This window comes from Bactrocera tryoni, chromosome 2 (assembly GCF_016617805.1).
Source record: "Bactrocera tryoni isolate S06 chromosome 2, CSIRO_BtryS06_freeze2, whole genome shotgun sequence".
In the NCBI taxonomy this organism is placed as follows: Eukaryota; Metazoa; Arthropoda; class Insecta; order Diptera; family Tephritidae; genus Bactrocera; species Bactrocera tryoni.
The window spans coordinates 6,475,272-6,502,158 of record NC_052500.1 but is presented as its reverse complement, the minus strand read 5'-3'; the positions used below and the strand labels follow the sequence as shown (position 1 = coordinate 6,502,158).

General features: G+C 38.0%; 1 protein-coding gene across 1 annotated transcript; it reads left to right on the top strand.

Moving 5' to 3' along the window:
* Window positions 1-2,023: 2,023 nt before the first annotated feature.
* On the top strand, window positions 2,024-25,762 carry LOC120768900. The gene is made up of 19 exons (XM_040095657.1): window positions 2,024-3,140; window positions 8,206-8,252; window positions 8,341-8,481; window positions 8,695-8,870; window positions 8,936-9,202; window positions 11,064-11,189; window positions 11,396-11,467; window positions 11,930-12,692; window positions 12,755-12,876; window positions 12,983-14,414; window positions 14,478-14,961; window positions 15,664-17,051; window positions 17,112-17,310; window positions 17,372-17,506; window positions 22,365-22,777; window positions 22,843-23,048; window positions 23,180-23,343; window positions 23,568-23,709; window positions 24,831-25,762. Exons 1-19 carry the CDS (start codon window positions 3,116-3,118, stop codon window positions 24,880-24,882), a joined length of 6,354 nt encoding a protein of 2,117 aa, XP_039951591.1. The 5' UTR covers window positions 2,024-3,115; the 3' UTR covers window positions 24,883-25,762.
* Window positions 25,763-26,887: the final 1,125 nt, after the last annotated feature.

Genomic DNA, 26,887 nt, shown 5'->3' with positions numbered 1-26,887 from the left:
AAATTATTAGAAGCCGAAAGGCCAGATCTGATAAATTTTATACGCGAGGAATTGGGGGATAAACCCACACCGACGGAAATCGTTGAAAATATGGAGCAAGAGTTAGACGATGCGCATCGCGAAATTCGTCGTTTACGCGGCATATTAAAAGAACTTGGCGTTAATATTACAGACGAGCAATTTTATGAGGCAGATCCGGGGCCTGGTGACATTGAATTGTTCATTGACCTTGACGAAATTAATGATGAACACACGGTTGGACAACATACACAGCAGACTAATTAAGCTACTTGTAAGTGGAACAAATAAAATCTAAGGATAGAAACAAGCTAATGGAATTGACGTTTTCATAATTCACTGTTAATTGTCGAAATAGTTCTAGCAGACAAAAAAAAAAGTATGTAAAGGTTTGCAAAAATAAAAAAAATATGTAAAAATAAGTAAGGCTAAGTTCGGGTATACACGAACATTTATACTCTTGCAACTTACAAGGATTAAGGCCAGGGAAGAACTTTCAAGTACGTATTTTTAGCCTCTTTGAAATGTTGGCCGCAGCTATGTCTCAGATTTTCCATCTGTTGAGTTTAATTTTCGATGACTCGTTCGAGCTTTTTGACTGGTAACTGGCGAATAACACGCGTGATGTTTGGCTCCAAGGCCTAAATCGTAACTGGATTGTCCGCATAGACTTTTTTCTTTATATATCCTGCAGGAAAAAATCTTTCGGTGTGATATTACACGACCTTATCTGCTCACAGAAGTGTTCTCTCAATGAGTCCATTGTTTGATGTGATGTGTGGGAAGTGCCGCCGTCTTGTTGAAACCACGTGTCGCCGAGTTCACGAGCTTCAATTTCAGGCATCAAAAAGTCAGTTATGATGATGGGATAACGGTCACCATTAACGGTTAAAACTTTAAAACTTGCCGATCTAAGCCCGGTTAGATCACCGAAGTAACACCCCTTGGCCGGATAAAATCTGTGTCAATTCCAGTGCGTAGAGCTATCTAATGTGGGAATTGCCATTAACTGTTACGTTCTCATCGGCATAATTATGGAAGAAACATGGACCGATGATTCCACCGGCTTACAAACCACACCGAACCGTTGTTTTTCTGAATGAAAGGGCAGCTCTTGAATCTCTTCAGATTTCTCTTCGGAATTCTCTTCGTCCCAAATACGACAATTTTGGCGGTTTACATACCCATTGAGCCAGAAATGGACCTCATCACTAAACAAAATTTGTCTCGAAAACGTCGGCTTTTTTTGAAACTTTTCAAGAGCTCAAAGAGCGAAGCGATGTCGCTTGTGAAAGGCGTTCCGTTCCAACTTCCGTTCTTGTACAAACTGTATTTTGTCCGCTTTCAAATTAAGATCTCTCGACGTAAATTGCGCCAAGTCGTTCCATAATAGTCAGTTCGAGTTGCCACGAACGGCACCAAATCGACCCTCCACCGTCTTCGTGTACACTCTTAGATACGGTTGCTTTAGTTTCTTTGTTCCCTGCTGAACGTGGTCTATTCGGTCGAATATTATCCAATAATGGATGCTGGGTCTAAGGATGTGTGAAGATTATGTTGGCCATAAGTTGAGCGAAGCCAGCGAAACACATTCTTTACCGAACGTGAGTTTTCGTAAATATAGTTGAACGATTTGTAAATGTTGTTCGGGCATAAATCTTTCCATGACGAAATGCCAAACAATGCCGAACAAAAATAACATGACAGCTTGACACGACTCACGCGTGATCTGTCAAAACAAGGCTATAGAAAAAAGTACCTCTACTTGGATCATCCGTTATTATATGGTAATCTGTAGCAAGATGTTGCAAGAGTATAAAAATTAAGGAAAAAAATTAAAATTTAGAGAAATCTTAAAAAAATTATATTTGAGTTTCTTCGAATTATAAAACAGTAAACTCGAAACGACACAAGCAATGTCAAGGTCACTGTAAAAGCGAGACTAAAAGTGTCATCAAAACAGAAAATTATAAACAATGAAAATAAGCAAAATGCAAGAAAAAAATGAAAGCAAAAAAAACAGAGAAAAGAAATAAAAAACCATAAAAAACAAAAGTGAGAAAATTGGCAGAACTCTTCAAAATTTAACTTTCTCGGAGAGTGATTGAAAAAATTTAAGAAAGTGTGGTTAGAAGCTTGAGATCGCTAGTCCGAAAAAAAAAAACCAAAAACAGTAATACCACTACAAAATCAAAAGAATTTCATGTATAAAAATATAATATAAACGGCAAAAACAAAAAAAATCATCTTTAACTTTCCGCAACAACAATCGACCATAACAACAACGACGATTATCAAACGTAGACATGTTTGTGAAACATTAACACACGCAACAGCAAACCGACGTCAATTGGCGGCAACAACAACACCAAATTACCTAACCTATTAAACTAAATGCATATGCAACTGCCAACAAAAGCAACAACAATAGCAATCACAACCGAAAGCACACCATTCATACAACGAAATTCCTAGAGAGCATACACACACACACACGAATACAAACTAATAGTAAACACGCAGGAGCTGCTCACACTAATACTTCCAAACATTCATAGAAAGCAAAAGCAGAAAAAAATCAAAACAGAAACCAGTGGAAAGCAGAAGCCAAGAAGATTTATGATCATCAAATATTAAATTTGCCAACCGACTAAGCGACACATTTTTGACATTTGCAAACGAGAAAAGTAATACAAAAACAAAAGCAACAAATAACTTGGCAGCAAGTAACACAGGCGTCGGCGACTAGGTCAGACTTAGCGAGGCGCATTTGAGCGCGTCAATAGGCCAGCGAGCTGCTCTGCCTGGCCTGGTGGATGCACGCCGCGTACTGTGGTGGCGTCAACAGTGACGCGGCAGCCACATTAAATAAATTGCCCAGCGCGGCATGCTAGTGTACACACTCCACTCATTTGTATAGAGTGGGAGATATTTGAGGCTATATATGGTGCACCGGCAACGCATGAGCCTCAACTACAATTACAGCACATTCTAGAGGTGAACTCACGTCGCAGCCGCCACACCAGCTCAGGATTAGCAGCGACGAGCAGCGGCAGTCAGCCAGTGGAAGCAGTGAGTAGTTTGGGCGCCGAAAAGAATGGCTGTGGCGATGCGACCAAATGGTGAGTACGTTATTGGGGTGATCGGTAATGCGATTTTATCATAAGGGATTTTTGTTCGATTTTATAAAATATATTTACTTCGAAAACTCGAATTTTTTAGTATTTCTGAAGTGTTTTCGAAAGTTTCAAAATCTTATTTTCGAATTTTCAAAAATTAATTTATTTAAATTTAATGAATAAAAGCTTTCTTATTTAATTATTTTTTAAAACTTAAAAATTCGAATTTTCGAAAATTAATTTCAAATGAAATTCGATGCATAAAACCTTTCTCCTTGCTAAGCAATTTTTTTTAAACTAATTTTTTCTGCATTAGACATGTATAATTATCGGAGGTGTTTCCGAAAATTTCAAAATCAAATTATCGAAATTTCGAAAATAAATTTCAGATTAAATTCGTTGAATGAGAGCTTTCTTATGCGTTTTTTTGAAAACTGATTTTTTTGATATTAAAAATATTTGTTACTTCGAAAAACTGAAAAATAATATCAATTATTAGTTGAATTATTATTTCAAAAATTTAAATTTAAATGAAAAATAAAAAAAAATTGTTAATTAGTTTAAAAATGTAATATTTTTGAGCTTTTCAAAGCTTTTGGAGCCATTTTCGAAACCATGCTTTACAGAAACGTTTCTTCAGAATTTAACTTTTCGTATTAATTCAAGTGCTTCCGAAAATCTTATCATTTTCGAAAATTAATTTTAAGATTTGTTCTATAAATAAAAGCTTTTCTATGCTAAGTAATTTTAGTCGAAACCTATTTTTTCGAAAACTGGAATTTGACTCGAGTTATAATTTTTTGAAAAATTTTCAAAATAATATTTCTTAATAAAGCTCGAAAAAGCTAAATTTTATTTTATTTCTCAGAGTTTCGGTATAAGAACTTTTTTATTGTCTCAAGTGACTTCTAGAAGCTAATACATTACTTTGAGATTTATTTTCAAAATTTGCCTTCAATAGATTTCCTTTAAGACATGATTTTCGATGAATGGAATTCTTTCTAATCTTGCTTTACAATCACAAAGTTTTGGACCTTAATATACATAACTGATCTTATGCTTAATGAAGTTCTGAAAACATTTTCCGAATTTCGAAACAAATATCGGAAATTGCTTAAACCCGATCTTCTTTGAAAACTACGAAATTTATAAATTTTAAATTTTTTATATTGTTCGAAAATTCCTACTTTTAATACGGGTCATGCTCAAAGCTCTTAGGGTTAGCTATGATTTCAAAATTTATTAGAATTTTGTTTAATAGTTAATACTGTTTTGACAATGAGACAACTTCTTCTTCATCTCTTGCTGCTTAGATATTATTTTGCCACGAAAAAAGGTATAAAGAACTGAGACCTCTGAAAGAAGTAAGAAAAATTTTATACCTCCTGAAGTATTTTGTCTGTTTTACGAATTTTTTACAAAACCTGTGAGGTTAAGTTAAGAGCAGCATAGGCTCCTCACACAGCTTTAAGAGCTTAGTATAACAACCCACTGCAACAACTCGACCTGCACACCCTAATGAAGCACACACTCTCCTCTTACATGAAAAGGAAAAAAAAGAATCGCTTGCGTTGTCACTTGTCACTGAAGTTGGCTTGTGCAACCAGCAGCAACTCATCAACTTTTTCATACTTAATCCTCAATTTTTGTTCCGCCACCTCCTCCGACTGTCGCCGAAAGCCTCATTTACAACACTTATGAATTTCTCATTTGCGAAGAATGTTGCGTTGACCGAATTTTTGTGTTGGGTGGCAACGTGAGTGGCAGCATATCATGTACAGTTAGCTGGTAGGTCAGTTGTATGCTGGTTATTGCTTTTGTTGTACTTGTTGTTGGTACAAATGTAATTTCGCTGTTCGCCGTGCGTTTCTTTAGATTTTTACTTAACGCAAGACATGTCCTGTACGCGGTCGCCATTGTGCGAAGACAAAGCAACCAACAAAATATACATATACAGTTATACTTTACTTACTTAACTTTCATTATCCTCCGTCGCTGACTATGCACGCATACGCAGGTGTTCTGGCCTTTCTCCTCACACGAGTGCTCTTCACAGCTCGTGAGTGAGTGTGTGTGTGTTCTTTATTTTCTTTTCTTTTCACTTCTGCGTAGGTGTTGCCAAATCAGCAATTGTATTCATTTAAGTTTTTCTGTTCCTTTTTTTTTGTTATTGTTGTTTTGTGCATATGAAAGTGCAGGTGAGCGTGTGATATAATATGTAAGCTTTAAGTAGTTAAGTACGTAATTGTAAGGTAGCAAGGTGAACAGCAAGTGGCAGAAAGTAAAAGTTAAAGTTGAGAAAGACCTTCAACACATTCATTAAATGTACATTTTCACATTTATAACTGAAATATGTGGGTTGGGCAATTTGAAAAATTACAGCTGAGTGGAAGGTGAACTACGCTGGGACAAAGAATGAAATTATGGTGGCAAAACAAAAGTAAAAAAAGTAGAAATTATGCAATGGAAGTGCAAAGATGTTCTAGTGAAACTGCTTGATTTTATTATTTTTGTTCTCATTTTACTTTTTTTCGGTAAAGGCAAATAGCAATAAAATGTCTCATAAAAATGTTGCCTACATTTAGGCGGTTGTTAGTCAAGTCGCACACCTGTAATGCAAAGATTATTTCAATCGTAAGTGCGCTAAAAGTGATAATAGAGATCTTTATTCCACAATTTGATCGTTGAAACTCAACGTACCCAGGGCATAAATGGCCAAACAATTGTTTCTCATTCAGCGAAAAAGTAGTATAAAAACGTTGCCTACATATAGGCTAATCTCTAAAAAAATCGCACATCTACATAAAATAGCGCGACTCAAATAGAAATGCTCTATCAAAAAAATAGTATTATTAAGCTCAAAACTCGAGCGCTGAATCTATCGGCCTCGCACGAGCTCAGCAACTAGCACTTGGGGCTGCGAAAGCCTTCCGGCCCAGAGTAGAACGAAAAGAGTCCATTGAATTGCTGGCTCTTAGTAAGGATCACATCGCCGCAATTATATCTGTTCCAACTGTACCCTATCCCATTTTCACTGACGTGGTTAGGCTAAAGTTTTTGGAGGACGCAATTGGTCAAAGTTGCAATCAAAACAATGAAAAGGGAACATCTACATATTTTCTCCTGTATTATCCAGCATTCGCCAGACTAAGGTTCAAGCATCTCGTTTGTCCTTATTTTACGAACCCGGCGAAGAAATCAGCCTATTTATCTAATATAATCTAAGTTCAAAACTTATTAAAACCGGCATAAAACCCGTAAGTATACATTAGATTTGATATTCCAAAGCAAAAAGCTAAACTAAGCTTCAAGGCATCTTAGGGTAACACTGTCATATGAAGGTGCAAAATTATGGCTGGTAAAGTAAAAGAGAAGTTCTCTTTTAGTGAACCAGAATATCAATTTAATAGGAACTCGTCCCTGTCATTTTAATACACGATCTATTAAGGTAGATATGCTCAGCTAAAGATTTTTAGGCTTGTATGGTTTAACAGCGGTTAACATTTTACGTGTTTGAAGACTAGTCTACCCTGAAAGTATTTATATCGGTAGAAGATGTGTATTGAAACTATTTAGAGATGAAAGATTTGGTTAACGACTGATCAAAAGACTTAATTAGCTAGAGTTTAACTAAACAATCTTTGAGACTTTAAAGAAGGTCCCTTTTGGACAGGACCAAGTGTTCAAGTTATAACTGAAATGAACTTGCGAAGCAAAGTGTTAAGATTTAAAATAGAGATCATGCGGTGCGGCATCAAAATGTTATGATAAATGACGAGACTTTAAACCAGGCTTTGCCACAAGGTTTATAATATCCCGAAAAAGATTCGGACACCCTATAAAGTGTTTATAGAAATGAACAGGGATTCGAGAAGAGTCATTTCCGCCTATATATGCGAACCAGACCTTCAGAGACCTTATAAATATGTCCCCTGTCCTTAATTACTATGCCGAATATGCGTTGAATTTTTCTACCAGTTGTTTACAGAAGCCGCATAAGTCGATTTTTATAAAGGATAAAAATATCGAACAAAGAATTTGTCTCATATTTTGTATTTCCAACCAAGTTTCGTGTGCGGAGTTGTTGAGAATGTTGGAAAAGACTTACGGTGATTCATTATTATAAAAAACACAAAGCTACGAGTGGTACAAGGCCTCCGAAGCGGTCGAGAGATTGTTGAAGACATGCTTCGTTTTGGACGACCTTCGACCTCTTCAACTGAAAAAATATTTAAAAAATTATTCCGATCTCACATTCATGGAGAGCATTATTACTGTCGATGAGACATGGGCTTATGAGTTTGGTATATAAACGATCCGAAACCAAAAAATCACGCCAAAGCCGCTCACTGTCTTTCTCGATATTCATGGCTTGGTGCATTATGAATTTTTTCCGGAGAGACAGATAGTCAACAAGGAGCTCTATTTGGTCGTATTGAGGCGTTTGCGGAGAACATTCTTCGTAGAAGAACAATTCTTGGACTTTCATTTCATTTGCTATTTCCGGGTACTTTAGCCATTTACGTCTGAGTGTTCTTCCTAGCAAGGAAAATGTTTCATATCTAACTTAAGCAATAATTTTTCATGCCAACATCGAGCAGTTCTTACTAAAAGAAGAACCTTTCTGAAATATTATGGCTTCCACTGACCAAAGCGTTCAATTACTTTTATCTATCAAAGCGATCTCTGCCAACATTTGGTAAGAGCTGCTCACTTAACCGCACCCTTTGCCATTTGCCACAATTAGTCGCAGCAATATTTCCCATTAACAACCACTTAATCGGTAATAATTGAAATTTAAACGGTCAGCACATTTTCCCCAGTTACGATTGCGGAGTGCGCCTGCGCATTGCGCGCCGGTCAACAAGTTCGTTGCACTCATTGTCTCATAGTGCCGCCGGGCAGCGAACGTGGTTCCACACTTTAGTTGCAACTAATTTCGTCTTGCTAATTATTTTCAGCATTTGCCAGCATTACATATGCCACATATACCCTATACACACATACATACACATATGCGAAGTTTTCTCACGAATTGCCTACCGTCTAACTCTGTGCCCACTTGCAGGTTTACATCATGCAGTTTCGTTAGGCACCATTGAGGTGGCGTCTAAGGTAAGTAGGAACCGCACCGCATCGTTCGGTTGCTGCCACATGAAAGCCATTAATTATGTTGCACGCTTTTCGCTTTTTGTCGTTGCAGTCGTCAGCGGCTTCTAGCCATTACGATCGCAGTTACGACTCCGAAGATGAGAATATGAGCCGACGCCGTTTGCGAAACACCTCCTCCACAGAACTGTATCCGCGCCCATCCGTTTACTCCAAAGGCGACATACGCGAACAGGTGAATGCTCTGCGGCAAGCGTGTTAAATGCTTTTCTTTTTATTTCACTTGTTTATTTTTTCTGTTTTTCTGTTCTTCTTCGTACTTTCTTGTACTGCTGTCCTCTCCGTTTTCGTATGCTACTTTTTCTTCTTCTTCCACACTTTCGGCTGCCACTTGCATTTGGTTACTTTTATTTTTTTATTGTTGTTGTCTTTTTGTCCTTAAGTACAGTACTGCCTAACTGATCGTCAGCTGCATAGCATCGAGCGGCCGCGTCGCGATCGCTTCTTCGGCTGTCTCTCTCGTCGTAGCGGAGTGCAGCAATCGTTTCTGGGCGGCTGTGTGGGCCGGCGTGTGCCCTCCGATGAGAATTTAGCTGCTTACGCGCCCTTCTACAAATATCCGCGGTAAGTTCGTTTAACGGAAATGTGAGATAAACCTACTTTTTAGTTTGATTTTTCACTTCGTACAGCTATCAACGACCTTTTCAAAATCACGACGACAAATCGCCCGATTCCGATATGGATAGTTCCTATTTTCGACGTCAACCAGCTTCAATTTTGAGCACTGCGAAAACGCAAGACACCGGCGTTGGCGCTAGCACAAGCTCTGTCGGCGTTGGTGTCGGCCCTGGCGCATCTGTGGGAGGTATGGGTATGCCTCAGAACCAACGCTACTCCTGGATGGGCGCTCCCAGCGGTATTGGAAACGAGAATGTCAACTTTACCAACGATCCAAGGTATCTATCGTTAGATTTGTTGCAAGCTTTTGCTTAGGTCTGAACTTTACAACATAGTGGCCGGTCATAAACATGAGGCATGAGCTTCAGCTTGTTTTGCGAAATTTTCAGTAGCTAGCCGAATTTTTTGTTGCTTTTGCTGTTTCTGTTTCTGTTTCTTTTGTGCTTTTGTTCTTGGGAATTTAGCAATTGCGTAGCCTAGATAGGTCTTTAAGTTACTTAATTTCTTGGAAATTTGAGATTTCTTTGCAAATTTGGTTGGAGTAGAAAGGACCTCTCTTTGAAAGTGACTCCAGCGTAATATATTTTTTTTTTCAATGACTTCGGTATTACAAATCGGAATGCAAATATAAGAGAAATAACACTACAATATACAATCTCTTTACAGATCCAATCAAACCCTATATTTATGGAATAGTTTATCTTTGTAAAAGATACGTGGGTAGTTAGCAACTTTTGTCGCTAAGCTTTAGTAGTTAGAAGCCAGTTCTTAGCGGCAAAAAGTTTAAACTAAACTTTCATGCAAGTTTTTCCAAAGCTTTTGACTTTGGTTGGCAACGTTTTAGCTTTTAGTGAATTTCGAAAAGGTCGTCCAAAGTCTGTTGTTGTTCCGGAAACTATTGATGCTTTGCGCAAACTGATATTTCAGTATCGTCCAGTGACTTATCGTGAGACTGAGACAACTATGGGTATCAGTGAGATCAGCCTACATTCAATATTGTTCAGAGGAAAAGCTTTACAACTTTACAACCAGTACCTACCATTGTTTAAGCCAAAGTCAAAATAATGCTAAAATATTTTTATAGACAACGCTTCAGAATTAATTCAAAAAACCGTTGTTCTTTACAACAGAAAATAGTTATTGTTCTAAAAAGCTCCCAAAAAGCTCGCTTACAGTGCCGTTAGAGATCGGAAAATAATTCTCTATTAAACCGTTACTCTTTACATCAGAAGTTAGTTAATAATCAACTGACTCATATTTGAAAGCTCATAAATAACTTATTTCATGTTAAAAAGCTCCCAAAAAGCTCGCGTACAGTGTAGTTAGAGAACGGAAAAAAATTCTCCAGTGTCAAAACAGCTATAAAGTAGCTTTAATGTGTACAACCTAGAGTTTGAAAACGCTACTGATAATTTCCTTATATTTTTAAATTGCTACAAATATTATTATTTCACATTTTTCTTAAAACTTGTTTATTTGCGAGCTTATTTTCTTCCATTTACTGCTTAAAAGTATTAGATTGTGTATTTTTGGAACCCTTATTACATCTTGACGCTTCTCATGCGCATAAACGACATCAGCGACGTCATGCATACTCATACCGAAACGTTTTACAAAGTCTAACTGTCTCTTTCTCTTTTATAACTCTTATAACTCTACAAAAGCTTGTATTACTATCGCGCTCTTTCTCCTTATCCTTATAGAATTTTGTCAATTAACCCTGTAACTATAGTCTGTTGTATACGATCCGCTTGAACGCTGCATGCATTTTTCCACAACTTTTTACAAACTTGTCGTACAAAAGCAGTCAGTCAAAAAGCTCTCATTAAAGCGCTCAATAATTTCCTTAACAACTTTTCTACATTGCGCATGCGCACCAATTCGAAGAGCACAAACATGCAAACAAATTATTATAAACATATTTCCGATTAAACCATTCAATCACCCATAGATTTTGTGCCTTCAAATAAAGCTCGTGCTTAAAGCTCGACTTTACCAACATTTACCATTTTAAGTACTTGGCAAATGAAAGTTTAAAAATAAACACTTGTCTCTATTCCTCTATTTATTATTATCGTTTTTTTCGTAAAAAAAAATTAAAATTAAAAAAAAAACACAAAACTTGCAAAAATTCTTCAGCGCAAGCCTGACTTGTTGGCTAACACCGACTGATTACCAATATCGGAATATTTATATGACCAACTGTTTTGCACTTTGCGCACAGAATCATTTTCAAAACTTCACACATCCACTCGAAAATGTTTGGTATGTAGAAATTAATAAAACAAAAACAATAAAAAAGATATACGAATATAAAATTAAACCGAAGCATGACGAATAAACGCCGAACGGATTAAACATTGTTTAGAGCCGAAAAAAATATGCTAACTAAAACTGAAAACAATAAAAAAAGAAATACGTGTGTGCATGCGTCTGTGTGTGTGAGTAATGCTCGATCCATTTTATTGCAGTTCGTATCACTATCCCACCCATGTCGGACTGCCAGCCGGCCAGCAACTACAAATGGGCGGCACAACACCGAGGTAAAGTTAAGCGATTCAAAACAGTTACTCTGATACGCAGAATACACGATTGAGTAGACGAAAACAAAAATTCTCAACAAAATTTCTCGGAACGTCACAAAAGCATTGCTTTGAGAGAAAATTGAGTGCGAGCAAGACTGATTGTCAACAAAAGTTTGACCGCAACTGCTATTGTGACGTCAGACAACCAGCTGATATTGTCAAAAGCAATGAAGCGAATAATTAGCGTTACCGTTATTGGCGTAAAAACTGTATGACCTCAATCGTGCATACTCAAAATGACTACTTAGCACACAATGAGCTCGTTAACTATTGCATCCACACGCCAAAAATCAGTTTTCACAACGACTTTCCTTAACTATTCTCTCTCTCTCTCTTTCTTTCTCTTTTCCCACGCACCAAACACACTTCATTCATACTCTCTCATACGCTTTTGCGCTCCTTGTGCATTCTCATTTGCAGAACTAAGCATGTCAGTTTCGCTCGCTCGCATACACTCACCTCCTTCGACGATGTCAATTTGGGTTTCCGCTCCTCCGGTCGCATGAAGACCACACGCAGTCAGGAACGTCTTATTGGCGGCAAGAAACCGATCATTGCCACCGGCTCCATCTACGAGTCCACGCAACTGCCCGCGCATATGGCGCAACAGCCGACGGTTTTGCATACACAACAGCAACAGCAGATGACACATCAGCAGCAGCAGCAGCAGCAACAGCAACAGCATCCACACCCGCCGACCAATTATATAACGACGTTGCCACCCGCACTCGCCATGCATCCACATGCACAACAAGCCGTCATACATCAGCATGCGCCACATATTCATCCCTCGCATGGACATGGCCATTCACATCAACATCATCACGGGCCACCCATCCACATACATCAGTTTGTACCGACCGGTTTTGCTAGTGCCGCCGAGTTGGGTGCTCAGATCCAAACTGAACAACCGATTTCCTTGTTAACCGGCAGGCCTCTCACACATATGGATGATATACCACTTGGTGTCGGTGGTGCTGGAGCGACGGCGCATGGTGGTATGATGCCGACTGGTATGGGTGTCTTGACGTGTGCCACACAGGTGTTGGCGCCACCCAGTCCCGAAGTGTTGGTGGTCGAAAAGAAGTTCCGTAATGCCATGAAGACGCAAGCCACGCAAACTGAGGTGCGGAAAGATGGTTTCGCGCAGGTTTTGGCGCTGAGTCCACGAACCATGCACAAGGTTGATTAATCGCTGAAGTTCCGAGCTTGACAGAGTGTAATTTTGCTTCCTCAATACTATAGGTGAAGGTGGTATCGCAAGGCGCACAGACGAATGGGCTGCTGAATGGCAAGAAGCTCGCAAAAAGTTTGTCGGAAATGCCGAATGGTAAAGTGTTACCTGGATTAGATGATAGGCAAATTAGGTAAGTTGAACAGGAGCACACAGATGCTAGAATTCTTACTGAATTCGCTTCCATATGAATTCTTCTCGAAATAATAGATTCTAATCTTTTACCAACTTATTTTTAGAAACTTTATCGATCATAACGCTGTTTATCGCACTCAGTCAGAAGAACCGCCAAAGTCACCGCTGGAGCTCGGCGATCCAAACAATATTAATTATTACGAACCACCGCCGCCGCTTGACACAATTTCCTACTACAGTCATCGCTCGTCACAACTGCCCTCGGAGGACAGTATGCCCTATTTTCCTAAGGACGCGCTCGCTTTCGACTACGAGAGCAACAGTTTGCCACGTCGCGCTTGCACATTCCATCGCGAGAGCAGCTTCAGCTCGAACAGTCTGCCACGACGTGAACCACTGCATGCACATGAGATATGTAAACACATAACCGAGTGTACGGAATTGATGGGTGAGCCGAATGGCGGTGTTAATGGCGGTAATGGCGGTTTGCTCGACTTCTCTAAGCCGCATTTGTTGCCACCGCCTAGCGAGTACTGTAAAGACGCCGACGAGCCCCTGACATCAACTTCCACGTTGACAGCGGAGCCCGCACCCGAACCCGAAGTTGTAGATACAAGTCGACGTAAGTCCATGGTAGCCGTACTGCCACCGCTAGACGCTGATATTACGCCCACACCGTTCAGACGCGATGACTTACGACGCCAGTCAATGCCAATTTATGTAAAAACCGAAAAACTGATTGATGGTTTCGGTCCACGCACATCTTTCCGCTCGAAGATTAAACCGAAACCGGTTATAGGCGGCAGTGAGGAAATTTCCGGTGATGAGAAAGAGATCTTTATCGACTTCAAACCAAATGTTATGATGAAAGCGAGCGCACAAATTCCACAAGCTAAATACCGACCAATCTATAAGCCGCTACCGCCAACAGTAGCGCAGCTTGAGGAAAGCAAACAACATAAAGCTGTTGAAGAATGTGAAAACTGTCGCGCACTACAAGCAGGCGAACCACGTTCCTCCATCAGTGAGGATGACTACGAGGATGAGGCTGAGCCGGAACAAGCCACAGATATAGACGACGAAAAAGCCAAGCAAGAAGAAAGCGATCAACACGATCCACTTTACGAGAATGTGCCCGCAAGTGCGCCGAGTATGGCAGCCGAACGACGCGCCAGCATGCGAAAACGTTCCGTGAGCTTGGATGAACAAAATGTCTCGCCTGAAAAAGGTAACGGCATTTCGGCGCCACCAAGCCCTTGCCGTGAGGAATTGCTGTTCGCAAATGCATCCACTTACCCATCCTCGGATTCCCTAGCGAACGACGTGACGCGCGATCACTCAGACGGCATTTGGAATGAGTCGCAGGTTACAGTCCTAACTGCCGAACCGCCGAAGGAAGGCACCGAAGGTGCATACACCAATGCGAATATGCTGCTGACACCAACAACGCGACGGAAAAATCTACTACTGCAACACCAACAACGCAGCTCCGTGGATACGGACGCATTGGATTTGGAGGACACACAAGTGGATTTGGTGAGTTTAGCGTTCTAACTGTATACAGCACATATAACACTATTGCTTTAACATTATTTTTAGAGTCCCACCTATGGCATTGCGGTGAACGCACTACCAACCACCGCTAAGAGCGCCAAATCCGGCGCGCTTATCACACAACAACCGCAAGCGAGCCGCGAGCCCAAATCGACCACGCTAACGGTGCCACAGAAAATCACCACACCCTCAATCGCAGTCACACCCAGCCTACCGTTGGCCAAAGAGATCTCACCCAAAAAATCGCCGGGCACGAGTAAACGCATCGTACAGGAGCTACCTCCACTAACACGCGATGGACGACGTACATCAGACGTGCAGCAGACGCGTGCTGTCACCGACGCGATCATGACCGTCGCAGCTACTTTAAACAACAACAGCAACAACAAGTTCAATAACACCACAGATGTGTCGGAGTGCAGCACGAATACCGACGAATATGCCACTTGTACTGACACGTCGAAGCGCACGCCAGGTATTAAGACACCACCAACAACAACAAGCTCATCATCAACGACACAAGTACCAGGTTTGAAAGCGACAAGTGTCAATTGAACAGTCAATCAATAGATTAGTGTGCCTTGCTGCTTAACAAACACAGACACGCACACACGAAAGACACGAACATCCACGTAACTAGTTTCCTACCGACTAACTACCATCCTTCATCATCATCTCCATCCTCACCTCCATCCTCATCACGAACCACCGTCAGCATATCAGCCTCAACCGTAAACTAGCTACTTATTCATTATCCATCCATCTTTCAGCGGCTGTCAATCCATCATCGAAAGATTACACATATAACCAATCCGCACATAATCCTCTGACTTATTTGTATGCACTTAGCCCACACAGCCACACACACTCGCGCACGCAAGCGATTAGGCCTTTTAGCTGTGCTCTCCTCTAACTGCTCTCTTCACACACACTCTCATACATATGTACACTCATACGGTCTGTCACATTACATGTTTGTGTTGTTGTAAACGTCCTTAGCTGATTGCGTGTATATGCATTTAAGTACTTTCGTATGGTATTTGTTGTTGTTGCTTGATGAACGCTTCTGTAAATTAAACCACAAAAGAAAAACAAAACCAAATATGTGTCTGTAATGCTTCTTAGCCTAGTTCAATGCTCGCTTAGAGTGTATTAACCCTGAGCGATTGTATATAGACGCTAACTAAGCGTGTACTTCCTCTTTTTTGTCTCTGTTTTCATAAACCACCAGTGTCGACACAAAGTTCACAGATTGACCGTACGCAAGGTTCATCCTTTGAGAGCGCCTCTTCACTCTACTCAACGCGCGGTGAAGTGTTGACCGAGGATATACTGCAGCATGATGAAAAACCCACTAAACCGCATAAGCTTGAGCGCGAGCTGCAGCTGAAGTCGCCTGTGCCCACAGCAGAGCAGGCGAAACGTTCACCCTCGCACTCGATTAGCAGCACATCGTCGGGTAGCTATAATGTCGCTGGGTTGGCAACACCATCGCCATCTGCGAAGGATGCGGAGAAGCATGTGGAGCCAGCTGGGAAGGCAGCAGCGTCGTCAACCAAAGCTTTACACGTGAAAAGTGTCGGTGCGCCAACCGCCAGCGTCGAACCGTCCGCTGTACGTGAAAAGCCACGCATCAAGCCCGAATCCATATCGGATGATGAACGTAGTGAGGTACGCTACTCATCGTCCGGCTACTATGAGAGTCCACATGATGATGATCACGTGATCAAGTCACGGCGTCATCGTCTCGATGAGGAACGTAAACGTCGTAAGACGACAATGAAACTAGACATCGAAAAGGAGAATTTACGCGCGCTCACTAGTCCGATTAAGAAGCCAGCATCCGCAATGGCCGGCGCACACGCCACGCCTATAGCTGCGGCAGTTGCAGCAGCCACAAAGGAGAAAATAACAGAGAAGCAGTCCACCACTAGTGGGCACGCTATCGAAACTACAAGTCCGAATCGCATTAAACGTTTCCGTCCAAAGATACGTCGTCAATTTAGACGGAGTTCACGCGATGATAGCACCCCGAAGCGACAAAAGAATTTGGTGAATTTATATGGCATGCCGCCGACAGCGGGTAGCGCGGAGAAACTCTTGGATTACAGTGTTGGCGTTAAGAAGGAGGAAGAACGGGAGGACATACATGTTACGGAGTGCAAGACGAGTAAAATCACAACGCCGCATACTGCCACGGCAGCTGTGGCCGCCAAAACTACAAAATCTGCATCAGATGTGTGTCAGCTGAAAGCGAAATCTATAGAATCGCTCCGCTCCGTCTCGCCCGGCTCCGATTCGGTGTTCTACAGTGAAGCAGATGGTCCCGTGCAAGAGCCACACAGTCATTGCCTGCACTGCGGTAAGGGTACAGAGGGTCAGACTACAAATATAAGCGCATTGGCTGGCGACTCTGTCGAATCACTGCCTTATATGGGAAATGACCATGAACAAGATATTGTAAAACCGCCCTCGGACTTCGCAGACTCACCGGTAACTGCGAAAACAACGCAACGTCTTTATAAGAAGATGGACAAACGTTTTCGCTCTGAAGAGCGTTATCATGCAGGCGAACGTGGTCGACATTATAAGACACGTCAGGAGAATATACGCGCAAAGGTGGGTATTACAAAGTCTTAGCGAGTTTAAAGCAATAATAAAACTTTATCGTTTTTGTAGAGCGAAGAACGCAGTCGCGAGAGCGTACACTCACGTAGTCCACAAAGCTTACGTCCAGCCGGTTCGAGTCCATGTGTACTGCCAGATGCAGCGGTTGAGCAGAGCCAGCAGATTATTTATCGTGGTCATTACGATCCTGCGCGTTATTCACGCCTCACCGACGCTGATGTTTGGACCCAGCTAAATCACCAAAGTTTCGGTACGTGCTCTATGAGTCTGTTGCGTGTGGTTTTCATTTATATTTCATTATTCTCACGCAGATCGCCAACGTGATCGCCGTCCATCAACGGAGTCGGAGCGCAGTTTTCACTCAAAGTATCAAGTCATACTACATCGTTTGGTGCAGCGACGTTGCACCTTGGAAATGTATCATCGCCAACGGAACAATAATTTTCGTAAGTTTAAATATGTATGTTATAGATAATTGTAGCTATTTCGGATGCGTTTAAAATTTATGTACGTGTTATACCTTTTTTCGGGTTTTTACCAAGAGTATGAAATATGCCAAGAATTCTCAACCAACTTGTGGAATTATGTAAGTTCTTAGAACTTATTGTAAGAGATTTCACCAATCAAAAGAGACCTAACCACATTTGTAGTAGGGTTTGAAACCAACTCCAGAAAATTACTGGAATACCGAATCTTGATTGTAAACTGGTTGTGATAGAAAGAAACGAATCTCTATGAATCAATTTTGTTTACTAAGTCAACTAAACTGTAGCTTTTCGTGTTTTTAGTCGGGTCAATATTTTGACTCGATGAAAAATTTTGAACGTGGATTATCTCAGATTTCTAACCATAAGATCCTTAGAAATTCTGCTTTGACAGAGAAAATTAAACCCATGGATTCATTGAATTATCTAGACATTCAAAATAGCGTCGAGGAATATAATATGATGGATTTATAGTAAGAAGAACATGTTCTTAACAAAATGGTGATGGTGATAAAAGTGTTAAACATTTCTAACTTAAAGAAGTATCAATCAAAAAATACTACGTGTTTTAATGAGAAGTAACAAAATTATAGTAATATGACTCACCAGTGTTGTTTTGTTTTTTCTGAAAAGAGAAGAAACCAATGGTGATTAATTTAAGAATTTTTGTTTAAGAGTATAGATACGCAAAGTATGATGAAGTGAAAAATAGTTTAAATATATGTCACGAATTTTAGAAGAACTTGAACTGACTGCCATTAGCCATAGACTGTCCAATAGCTTTGTATTAAGATCCATCAAGTATCTCAAGAAAACCTTGAAAATCCATTAGTCTTTATTTAAATATTACCACATTTTTTATAGAAAATGTAATGCTGCAATATGGTTTCCATAATTTTTCAAAGTTTATGGGGGTATTCTGGTCTAGAAGCATGAATTTCAGGTAATTTTTAAAGTGTCGTAAAAAAAGGAAATTAATATTTTTACCATCCATTTTTTTTATTAGTTATTTGTTATTTTTAGAAGAGTACAGAAAAAAATTAAAAACTAAAAAAGTAAAAAATTTCAAAATTATGAGCTGATGAAGTGGGGGTCTCTAAAAATTTCCACGTGACCATACCCATGACCTCAACCCTCCTAGTTATCTGAAACCAAAAAAAAAAGATTATTAATCTAGAATAATGGCGCAATGGCCGGAACTACGGAAAAGTGGGAAAAAATTGTTTTCACAAAATGGCGACTGCCTGAAAAAAAAGTTTTTTTGGAGAACTTTTTCTGACTATTTCGATTTTTTTAAAAATCATAAAATTAAAAATTTGGGGATGGGGCTAGTTCCCACCATAGACAAGCCTATAAAGAAGACTCTATAAAAATTTCAAGTAAATTGGTCCAGTAGAACCTGAGAAATCGTGGGTATCGTTCCGAAAAAGTCAGTTTTGAGAACAACTAAAATATTCTCGACACTACGGGAATTCTTTAACTCACTGGCATGGGAATATTTTGTATTGCACCCGTGGATTGAAATTTTTCCACTAGAGGCTCAATTGTTGATCTGATAGCACGATTATGACGACCAGAAATTGGACGTAGCGCCAATGTTGAGGCCACTGATTCCGAATTTCGGTAGTAAATTTTTAAAATTTTGATTCGTTGTTGGATCGTATATATTTCTATGATGAAATGACAAATTTTACTGAAGAGAAATGTCAAATGAGCGGGAAAAAATATGGCGTCGTTTGCTGTCCCTACCGGTCTATTTTTGTAGCGTCCCTATGGAAAAAAAGAATCGGTGTGTAGCGTTTTCTAAAAGACAGTTTCGAAAAAATACGTTTAAGGATTCAGTTCAGGTCGAACCAGTTTAGATGTCGGGTAAGCAAAATGCCTATATCTCCGAAAATAAGTTGAATATTAATAAAATCCTCTTGTAGACATATTCTTGAATAGTTAAACTTTCAAATTATAAAACAAATCGATTTTTTTTATTTTTGGACTTTTACCTTCCAAGCTCTCAAACATATTCAAAATGTATTTCTAAATCTAGTTATAAAAATGTTTATTCAAATTAATGAATCTAGATTCAGATTCAGTTTCGAAATCAGAATTTTTTAGATTTTTGTACCACAGCTATAAATTGAATAATCAATTGCCGAATTATTAACTTTTGCCGATTCTGAAATGGATAAGAGCACGTACCGCACAAATTTCGCAACTTTGTTGCTATCTACTTCGAATATCTAATTTTGGAACGGCGTGCAGACGAAACACTGAGCAATCGTGAGCGCCAGCGAACAAAATACAAATTTTGAGCATTTACAAAAACAACTTTTATAGTAGGAAAATGCGTGACGTGATTTTAGAAATTTTCGAAATGCGCAATGTGCGAGCGCAAAGCCGTGTAGTAGCGCCTGGCCACTTGTTTCGCGTGAACGTGAGTTGTGCGTTGCGTCCCATACGTAGGAAGCCATTTTTTGGCAAAAGTAAAGTGATTGAGTTGTATTTCGCCACAAAACATATGTAATTGTTATTGTTGCTTCTAATGTCGGCATTGTGTTTTAGAGCCCTATACACTTTGATTGTGCGTTTTAAAAATAGTCGATAAGATTAATTAGCGCGCGAGCCAAGGCACCGTGGCGAGTGAGTTACGCATAGATATCGGGCGGTCGAGTGGTCGAGCGGTCAGTGGTTCATTGACAAAGGCGTCAAGTGTCGAGGAAGGGCGAAATTGGGTATTGTGTATTCTTTTGCGGTGAAATTGTTGGCGAAATTAATTGAATATACTAAAATGAAAATCGAAATTATTTAAAAAATAACAAATATTTAGTTATATGTTTCCAAATGTGTTGAAAATTTATAATGTACCTTCAACATAGTGACAAAAACGTGGAAAATAAATTTCGAAAAGTGTCAAAATACTAAGGCGGGAGAGCTTTTTTCGTGCTCTTGACCTCTAATACTCTAATTCCAGCACAAATAAATGAGGAAGTTAGTCGAATATTAGACACTCTCGCAAGTAGTAAAACTGTAGGCTTGCGGAATATTTCCTTTCCAAAATTTTCAATGAAAATTTCGTTTCCGGTCAACACTTTAGGACCATAGATAACAAGTCTACCGAGTCTCATTAATAATCTCGCTTAATAACCGAAATAGATTTTTTTCACTTAAGCCGGCTGGGACTTAAGGAACATTTTTGAACGATCTTCACTTTGAGCTGAGTGAAAATATCTTATATATATCTTTGGACGCCATTATGTGTAGAACTCGATTTCGTTTGCAGAAGTCCAGACGCTGAAACAAAAATTTTCAAGGTTTTCAAGCATAGATCGGCGGATACTGTTGTAATTTCACGTTCGATATTCGTATGAAATTCATCAATCGTCGCTGGCTTGTCTAACGACGTCAAATCGCACGACCGAGGCGGCCAATTGATACTTCGTGTAATTACACGTTCACCAAACTTAGTTTGCAATACATCGAGTGTGACATTTGCTGTGTGGCTTGTGGCGCCGTGCTGTTGGAATCACATATTGTTCAAGTCCATATCACCCGATTCGAGCCAAAAATTTTCGGTTATCATTGAGCGGTAGCGATTCCTATTTACAGTAACATGCCGGTCTTGATCATTACGGTAGAAGGGCCCAATAAAAAATATATATATAACGGGTCTTTCAATAAGAGAGAGTTTCTTTTGCAGAAGTCCAGACGCTGAAACCAAAAATTTTCCACGGTTTTCAAGCATAAAGCGTGCTGTTGGAACCACATATTGTCCAAGTCCAATTTTTGGCTGGAATCGGGTGATAATTCGAGCCAAAAATTTTCGGTTATCAATTTGATCTTGTAAAGCTGTGGGCCAAGTTCTTTTCGAAAAATTCGCCATAACGACGTCACAGAGAACTCCAAAGCTTGAGAACGACGTGTGAAAGACCTTTGGATTTAAAATTTTCCACTAGATCGCATCGTACTTATATCTTTCCGTGGTCGGTCTACTTTTGTAGCGTACCTATTGGAAAATCCGTTACTCTCATAAGACTATTTCATTGAACAACACAATTGTGCTCTATGGAACAATTCTCTGTTGCTGGAAATAAATCGAAATAATCATAGCTTATTCATAACAAAAAAGGACTTAGAAGCATCACTTGGATTAAAGAATAAAAAGTAATGTAATAAGAGTCTTGAAGAATAGTTAAAAAAGATATAAGACAATAACAAGATAAAGAATTATTTAAACATTTTATATAGTATATGGGAATTAATATAACGGATCCGAGACAAATTTTATAATAAAAAGAAAAACAAATAAAATAAATAAAGTGGAACAAAAGAAACCCATTAAAACTAAAAACGAAAAATCAACTTTGGAAAAACAACAAATAAATATTATTAAAGAAATAAAAAAATCTTTAAATATCAAACTTTAATAAAAAATTAAAACACTATAGATCGGCAAAGATAAACAAAAACTCGTCTCAAAACAACCAGTACGATGATTGGTATGCTGCTTGATTTCTTATGTTATTTTCATCGGTTGTAAAACGCAAAATTTACTTCACAGAACTAATAACCTCAAACTCCTCGTCGGATTCCTTGAGACGAAAACTGGAGGATCTGCTGAAATTAATGCTCTTGGTATGGGCGCGCGAATCGCATGTGATTTCAAAGATTACAGCGGGAGAAAGGGGTACAGAAGGGTCACATATTAATTAAAAATATTGTTATTCATTTAAACAGCAATAATTTTTCAAAACTGTATTATAAAAAATATTAGTTGTATATTTTTCTACGCTACTATACTACAATTCTTTTCCCCCCTCTCTTTAAGGTGTTGACAAAACGATTGTGGTTAAGAGTGAGTCTGGCGAATTTGGTTTTCGCATACATGGCTCGAAACCGGTCGTGGTGGCCGCTATTGAACCCGAAACACCGGCTGAGAGCTCTGGACTCGAAGTAGGCGATATAATCATATCGGTGAATGGCGTGGAGGTCTTGGATAAACATCATACTGAAGTAGTGAAGATAGCACACGATGGTTGTGAGACACTCGAGCTGGAGGTGGCGCGCACAATCGGTGTGCTCATGCACGAGCAACAAGAGCCGCCGAGTCAACCGATCTTTAGCGGCTATTTGTGGCGACAGAGTGGCCAAGCGAAGGGTGCACCGAATACGAAGAAATGGGTGCGTCGCTGGTTCTCGCTGCGACCGGATAACTGTTTGTACTATTATAAAACCGAAGATGTGAGTGGAAATTTTATTTTTTTATTGAAATTTAATATGTTTTATACTTTTATTTGGCATTGTAGGACAATCAACCTGTTGGCGCTATGATCATGGCCAAGCATACAGTTGATCACTGCCCGCCTGAGGTCGGTAAGCCGTACGCCTTCAAAATTGACTCCGGCGAAGGCATACCATTGTATGTGGCCGCCGATACGGAGGAGCTGTCCAGCCGTTGGATTAAGTTGCTCAAACAAGCGGCTACACAGGGCACACCCTGGCTGGATAATAGGTGGGTTGACCAGTTTTTTTTAGACAATTTTAAATCGAAATTACCGAGAAATTCTAATCTCGTTTCTGTTTTTTGTGCAACTATTAATTTCTCAACTCTCTTTTCGTGGCACTTGCTTCGACTGCCTGCAGCGCACACAATCTCTACCAACCGCCGTGCAGCATTATACGTCCGGACTGTTTCGGTTACCTGTTGAAATTGGGCTCCCGCTGGTGTGGCTGGTCGAAGCGCTACTGTGTGCTGAAGGATGCTTGCTTGTATTTCTATCAGGACGCTAATAGTAAGACGGCATTTGGTGAGTGTTTCGTTCGGCGTTAATGGAAAATATTTGTACTCTTTGTCTGCAAGTATTCTTCAAGTCTTGTGTTCATGTAATTTTGTGTTCGCTTTGTTTTGGATTTTTGTGTTTGGTGCGCTTTAAATGTTTGTTTGTTTATATAACATGTCTCCTCTTCTCTGCTTTGCTCCCTTTTCTCTTTGAGTTGGAATCTCATCTTCGTTTATTATTCGTTTTTCTAGGTATGGCTTGTCTGCATGGCTATAAGGTATCATCGATGTCGACAAATGCCTCAGGCAAGAAAAATTCCTTCGAGATTATACCGCCAGAGACCAAATTGCGACATTATTATTTCTGCACCGAATCGGAAATGGATAAAAAGAGGTGAGTTTATGTGAAGGTGTTGAGAGAAGATTGGAAAAGGAGCAAAAGTCTTGATTTATATGACAAAAATATATTTAGAACCTTCCCTACGACTTTTTATTTATGTGTTTTAAAGTACACATCCTGACAAGTTTTATTGCCTTCGGAATAATAATAGAGGTTTTTGTATTGGGAGGTACCTAGGTAAGAGTGCTGCCCTCATGTGCTGAATTAAAGCTAGATGCGCCATTTTGATTCAGTTTTGTTGGACCTCATAACCGAAAATGTTCCTGTGTCGCTGGGTACCCACATTGTGGACAAATGTAGTTGACCTGCCAGTGCGCTTAAAGCCCTCCTGTAAGTGTTGACTACATTGGAATCAATCTGTGATGTCGATGAGGCTAACAATGGCGCCTGGCTTTCCCTATACTTGATTGCTTTCTGTATCTTCCCATAGTTATTCAATATAACTTCACTGACCTTCTATACCTAATCCTTCCTCTTTGAAGATGCTAGCAGAGTTTGGTAGACGGATAGAAAGAGAGATGTAAAGATCATTGGAGTATACCTCTCACCTCTACTCCGCAGTTCATTTTGGACCCATGGGCTTAGTATTCCAACTTAATGTCTTCTCCATTCACATCTAGATGATAAACTTACGCGAAAGGGTCTATTGACATCTAACCTTGTGAAGATTTAGTTTGATTTACTTAGGTTTAGCTGGTTCACAAACACATTTGGTAATCCTTGCACAGGTTGCTCTTTGTATTCTATTTAATTTCCTGATTTTGTATTATATTGTTTCTTTAGTGTTTGTGTAGGTATTAAGGAAAGTAAAGCCAGTAACTTAAATGAAGGCAGTTTCAGAAAAAAACTCTGAAAACCTTAGGGAAACTAGAGGTTCTGAAAGAAAAACTAGAACATCTTCCAAATGGTGCTAAACCAAGTGCAATGCTTTCGTTACTTCCAACCAATTTCTTACCAGTATTTCATTCGAAGATCAGCTTCAATAACAACAAGCCTAAGAATTTTTGGAGTATCAGTTCTGTCATAGGAATTATCCACAGAAAGTCTTATTAAAAAATACTTTACAACTATGTATAAAAAAATATTTCTTAACTTTTTCATTACAATTTATCCAGATGGATTTCGGCTCTTGAATATTCCATCGATCGTTGGATAAAATCCGGGTAACTAAGATTGAAAACTATAGGGAGCAAACGCAAGCGTAGTTTCAGTTACTACATTGAGTAAAAATATGGAACAGAAAGTGGAGAAAAATACTGAAAATTGAGAAAAGGCGTGTCAGAGTGTCGAAGAGAACGACTTGGCTGCCACGTAAAAATTATAGAAGATAAAAACTTAAAATAAATAGAATTGGATAAATGTAATGAAAAAGGTCACTGCAACTGATTACATTATAAGGCATATTAAGTAGATATACAAATACTTTTAAGCAAACCAAATGAAAAAAAATCATGTCAAGTAAAACTGAGAGCAGGAGAACTAAAGCACTAGAACTGATATACGGAGTATTTTAAAGGGAAGCAAAATAGTTTGCAAAAGTAAATCAGACAAGATGTTGGAAAAAAGATAGCAGGAGCATGAATTTGAAATGAAAAAGCGATGAAAGGAAATGTATATTAGAAAACATTTATTTTAAATTAAGCTGTAAAAATATTAGATTAAAGCTCAAGATTGCATTCAATATGAATAAAGAAAACAACTGAAACATATTGTAAAAGTTTAAAATTCGATAAGTGTAAATAAAAAAGCCAAAGATATAAATATAATTGAAACTGTTTTTGAATATTACAATGAAAAATACATATGTATGTGAATGTAAATACAGTTTGTATGTAGAAATTTCAGCATTTAGCCAACAATTATTTACATAGATGTCAAGCAAAACCGTTACTTACAGTGACGAACACTAAAATTAGCTTTCGTTCAAACACGAGCACACCACTAATTAATTAATGAAAACTTAAAAGTAATTTAGAAATCAGTGTGAAGAAATGTAAAAAATAATGCCAAATAATTAGTGTTGATATTGAAAAATAAAAAAATATAACTAAAATAATTTTTATAAAATTTGTTTGAAAGCAAAAATTAAGCATTTTTTTGTTCACCAATTTATACATATATTATTATTTTTTTTCTAATTGCCTTATAATTTAAAAATAGTTAGGTAAGTTTTTGAAAATTAGTATTGAAATGGTTTAAACGAAATAATTAAAAATGCGAATGAAAATAATATTTCAATATTTTTTTTAATAAAAAAATAAATAATTTAAATTTTGTTTATTTCGCATTTCTAAAGAAAAATTCAATACATTCAAAATATAAAAAATATTTATAGAAATATTAATATAAATAAATATTTATTTAAACGATAAATAATTTTTTTTGATGAATACGTTTTTTTATTTTTACTTAATTTATTTAATATTTTTTGTTATTTTTTGAGTGAATAAATAAAAAATAACATAACTCTTTTTTGTTTGCATATAATCATAAAATTTTCATAAGTTAAAATTAATTTTATACTTATTATAAAATAAATGGAAAAATATTAGAATTTATTAAACAAAAACCATTTTTAATTTAAAATAATATATCAATTTTTTTAATTAAGTTTTCAATATTATAGAATTTAAAAAATTATTTATTAAATTAATTATTAATTATTTTTTCTATTATTTATTAGATTTTTGTAATTTGTTAGCTTAATTTTTAAAATAATAAAAAGTTTTTTATTTGAACTGTTAATTTTTTTGTAACATTATAAACCTTTATTAATTTTTATTAGAATTTATTCAACAAATTAAAAGAAATTTAATTTTTTGAATAATTTATCTATTTTTTTTTGTATTAAGTTTTCCATATTATAGAATTTATGGAAAAAATAATTTATTAAAAAATTATTTATAATGCTTTTATTCGAGTGTAATTTTTTATTAGTAATTATTTAAAAAAAAATTATTTTTAAACTTATTAATTTATTTTAATCGGTTTTTAAATTTATTATTTTTTTAACATTTATTTTTTTCTTTTTATTTACATTACTTCTTTATTTTTTTAAATAATTTAAATTTTTTTTCCTTGAATTTATTGAACAAATTTTTAATTATTAACTATTTAAAAAAAAACATTTTTTGTTCAATTTTTAATTTTCCTAAATAATTTTATTTTTTTC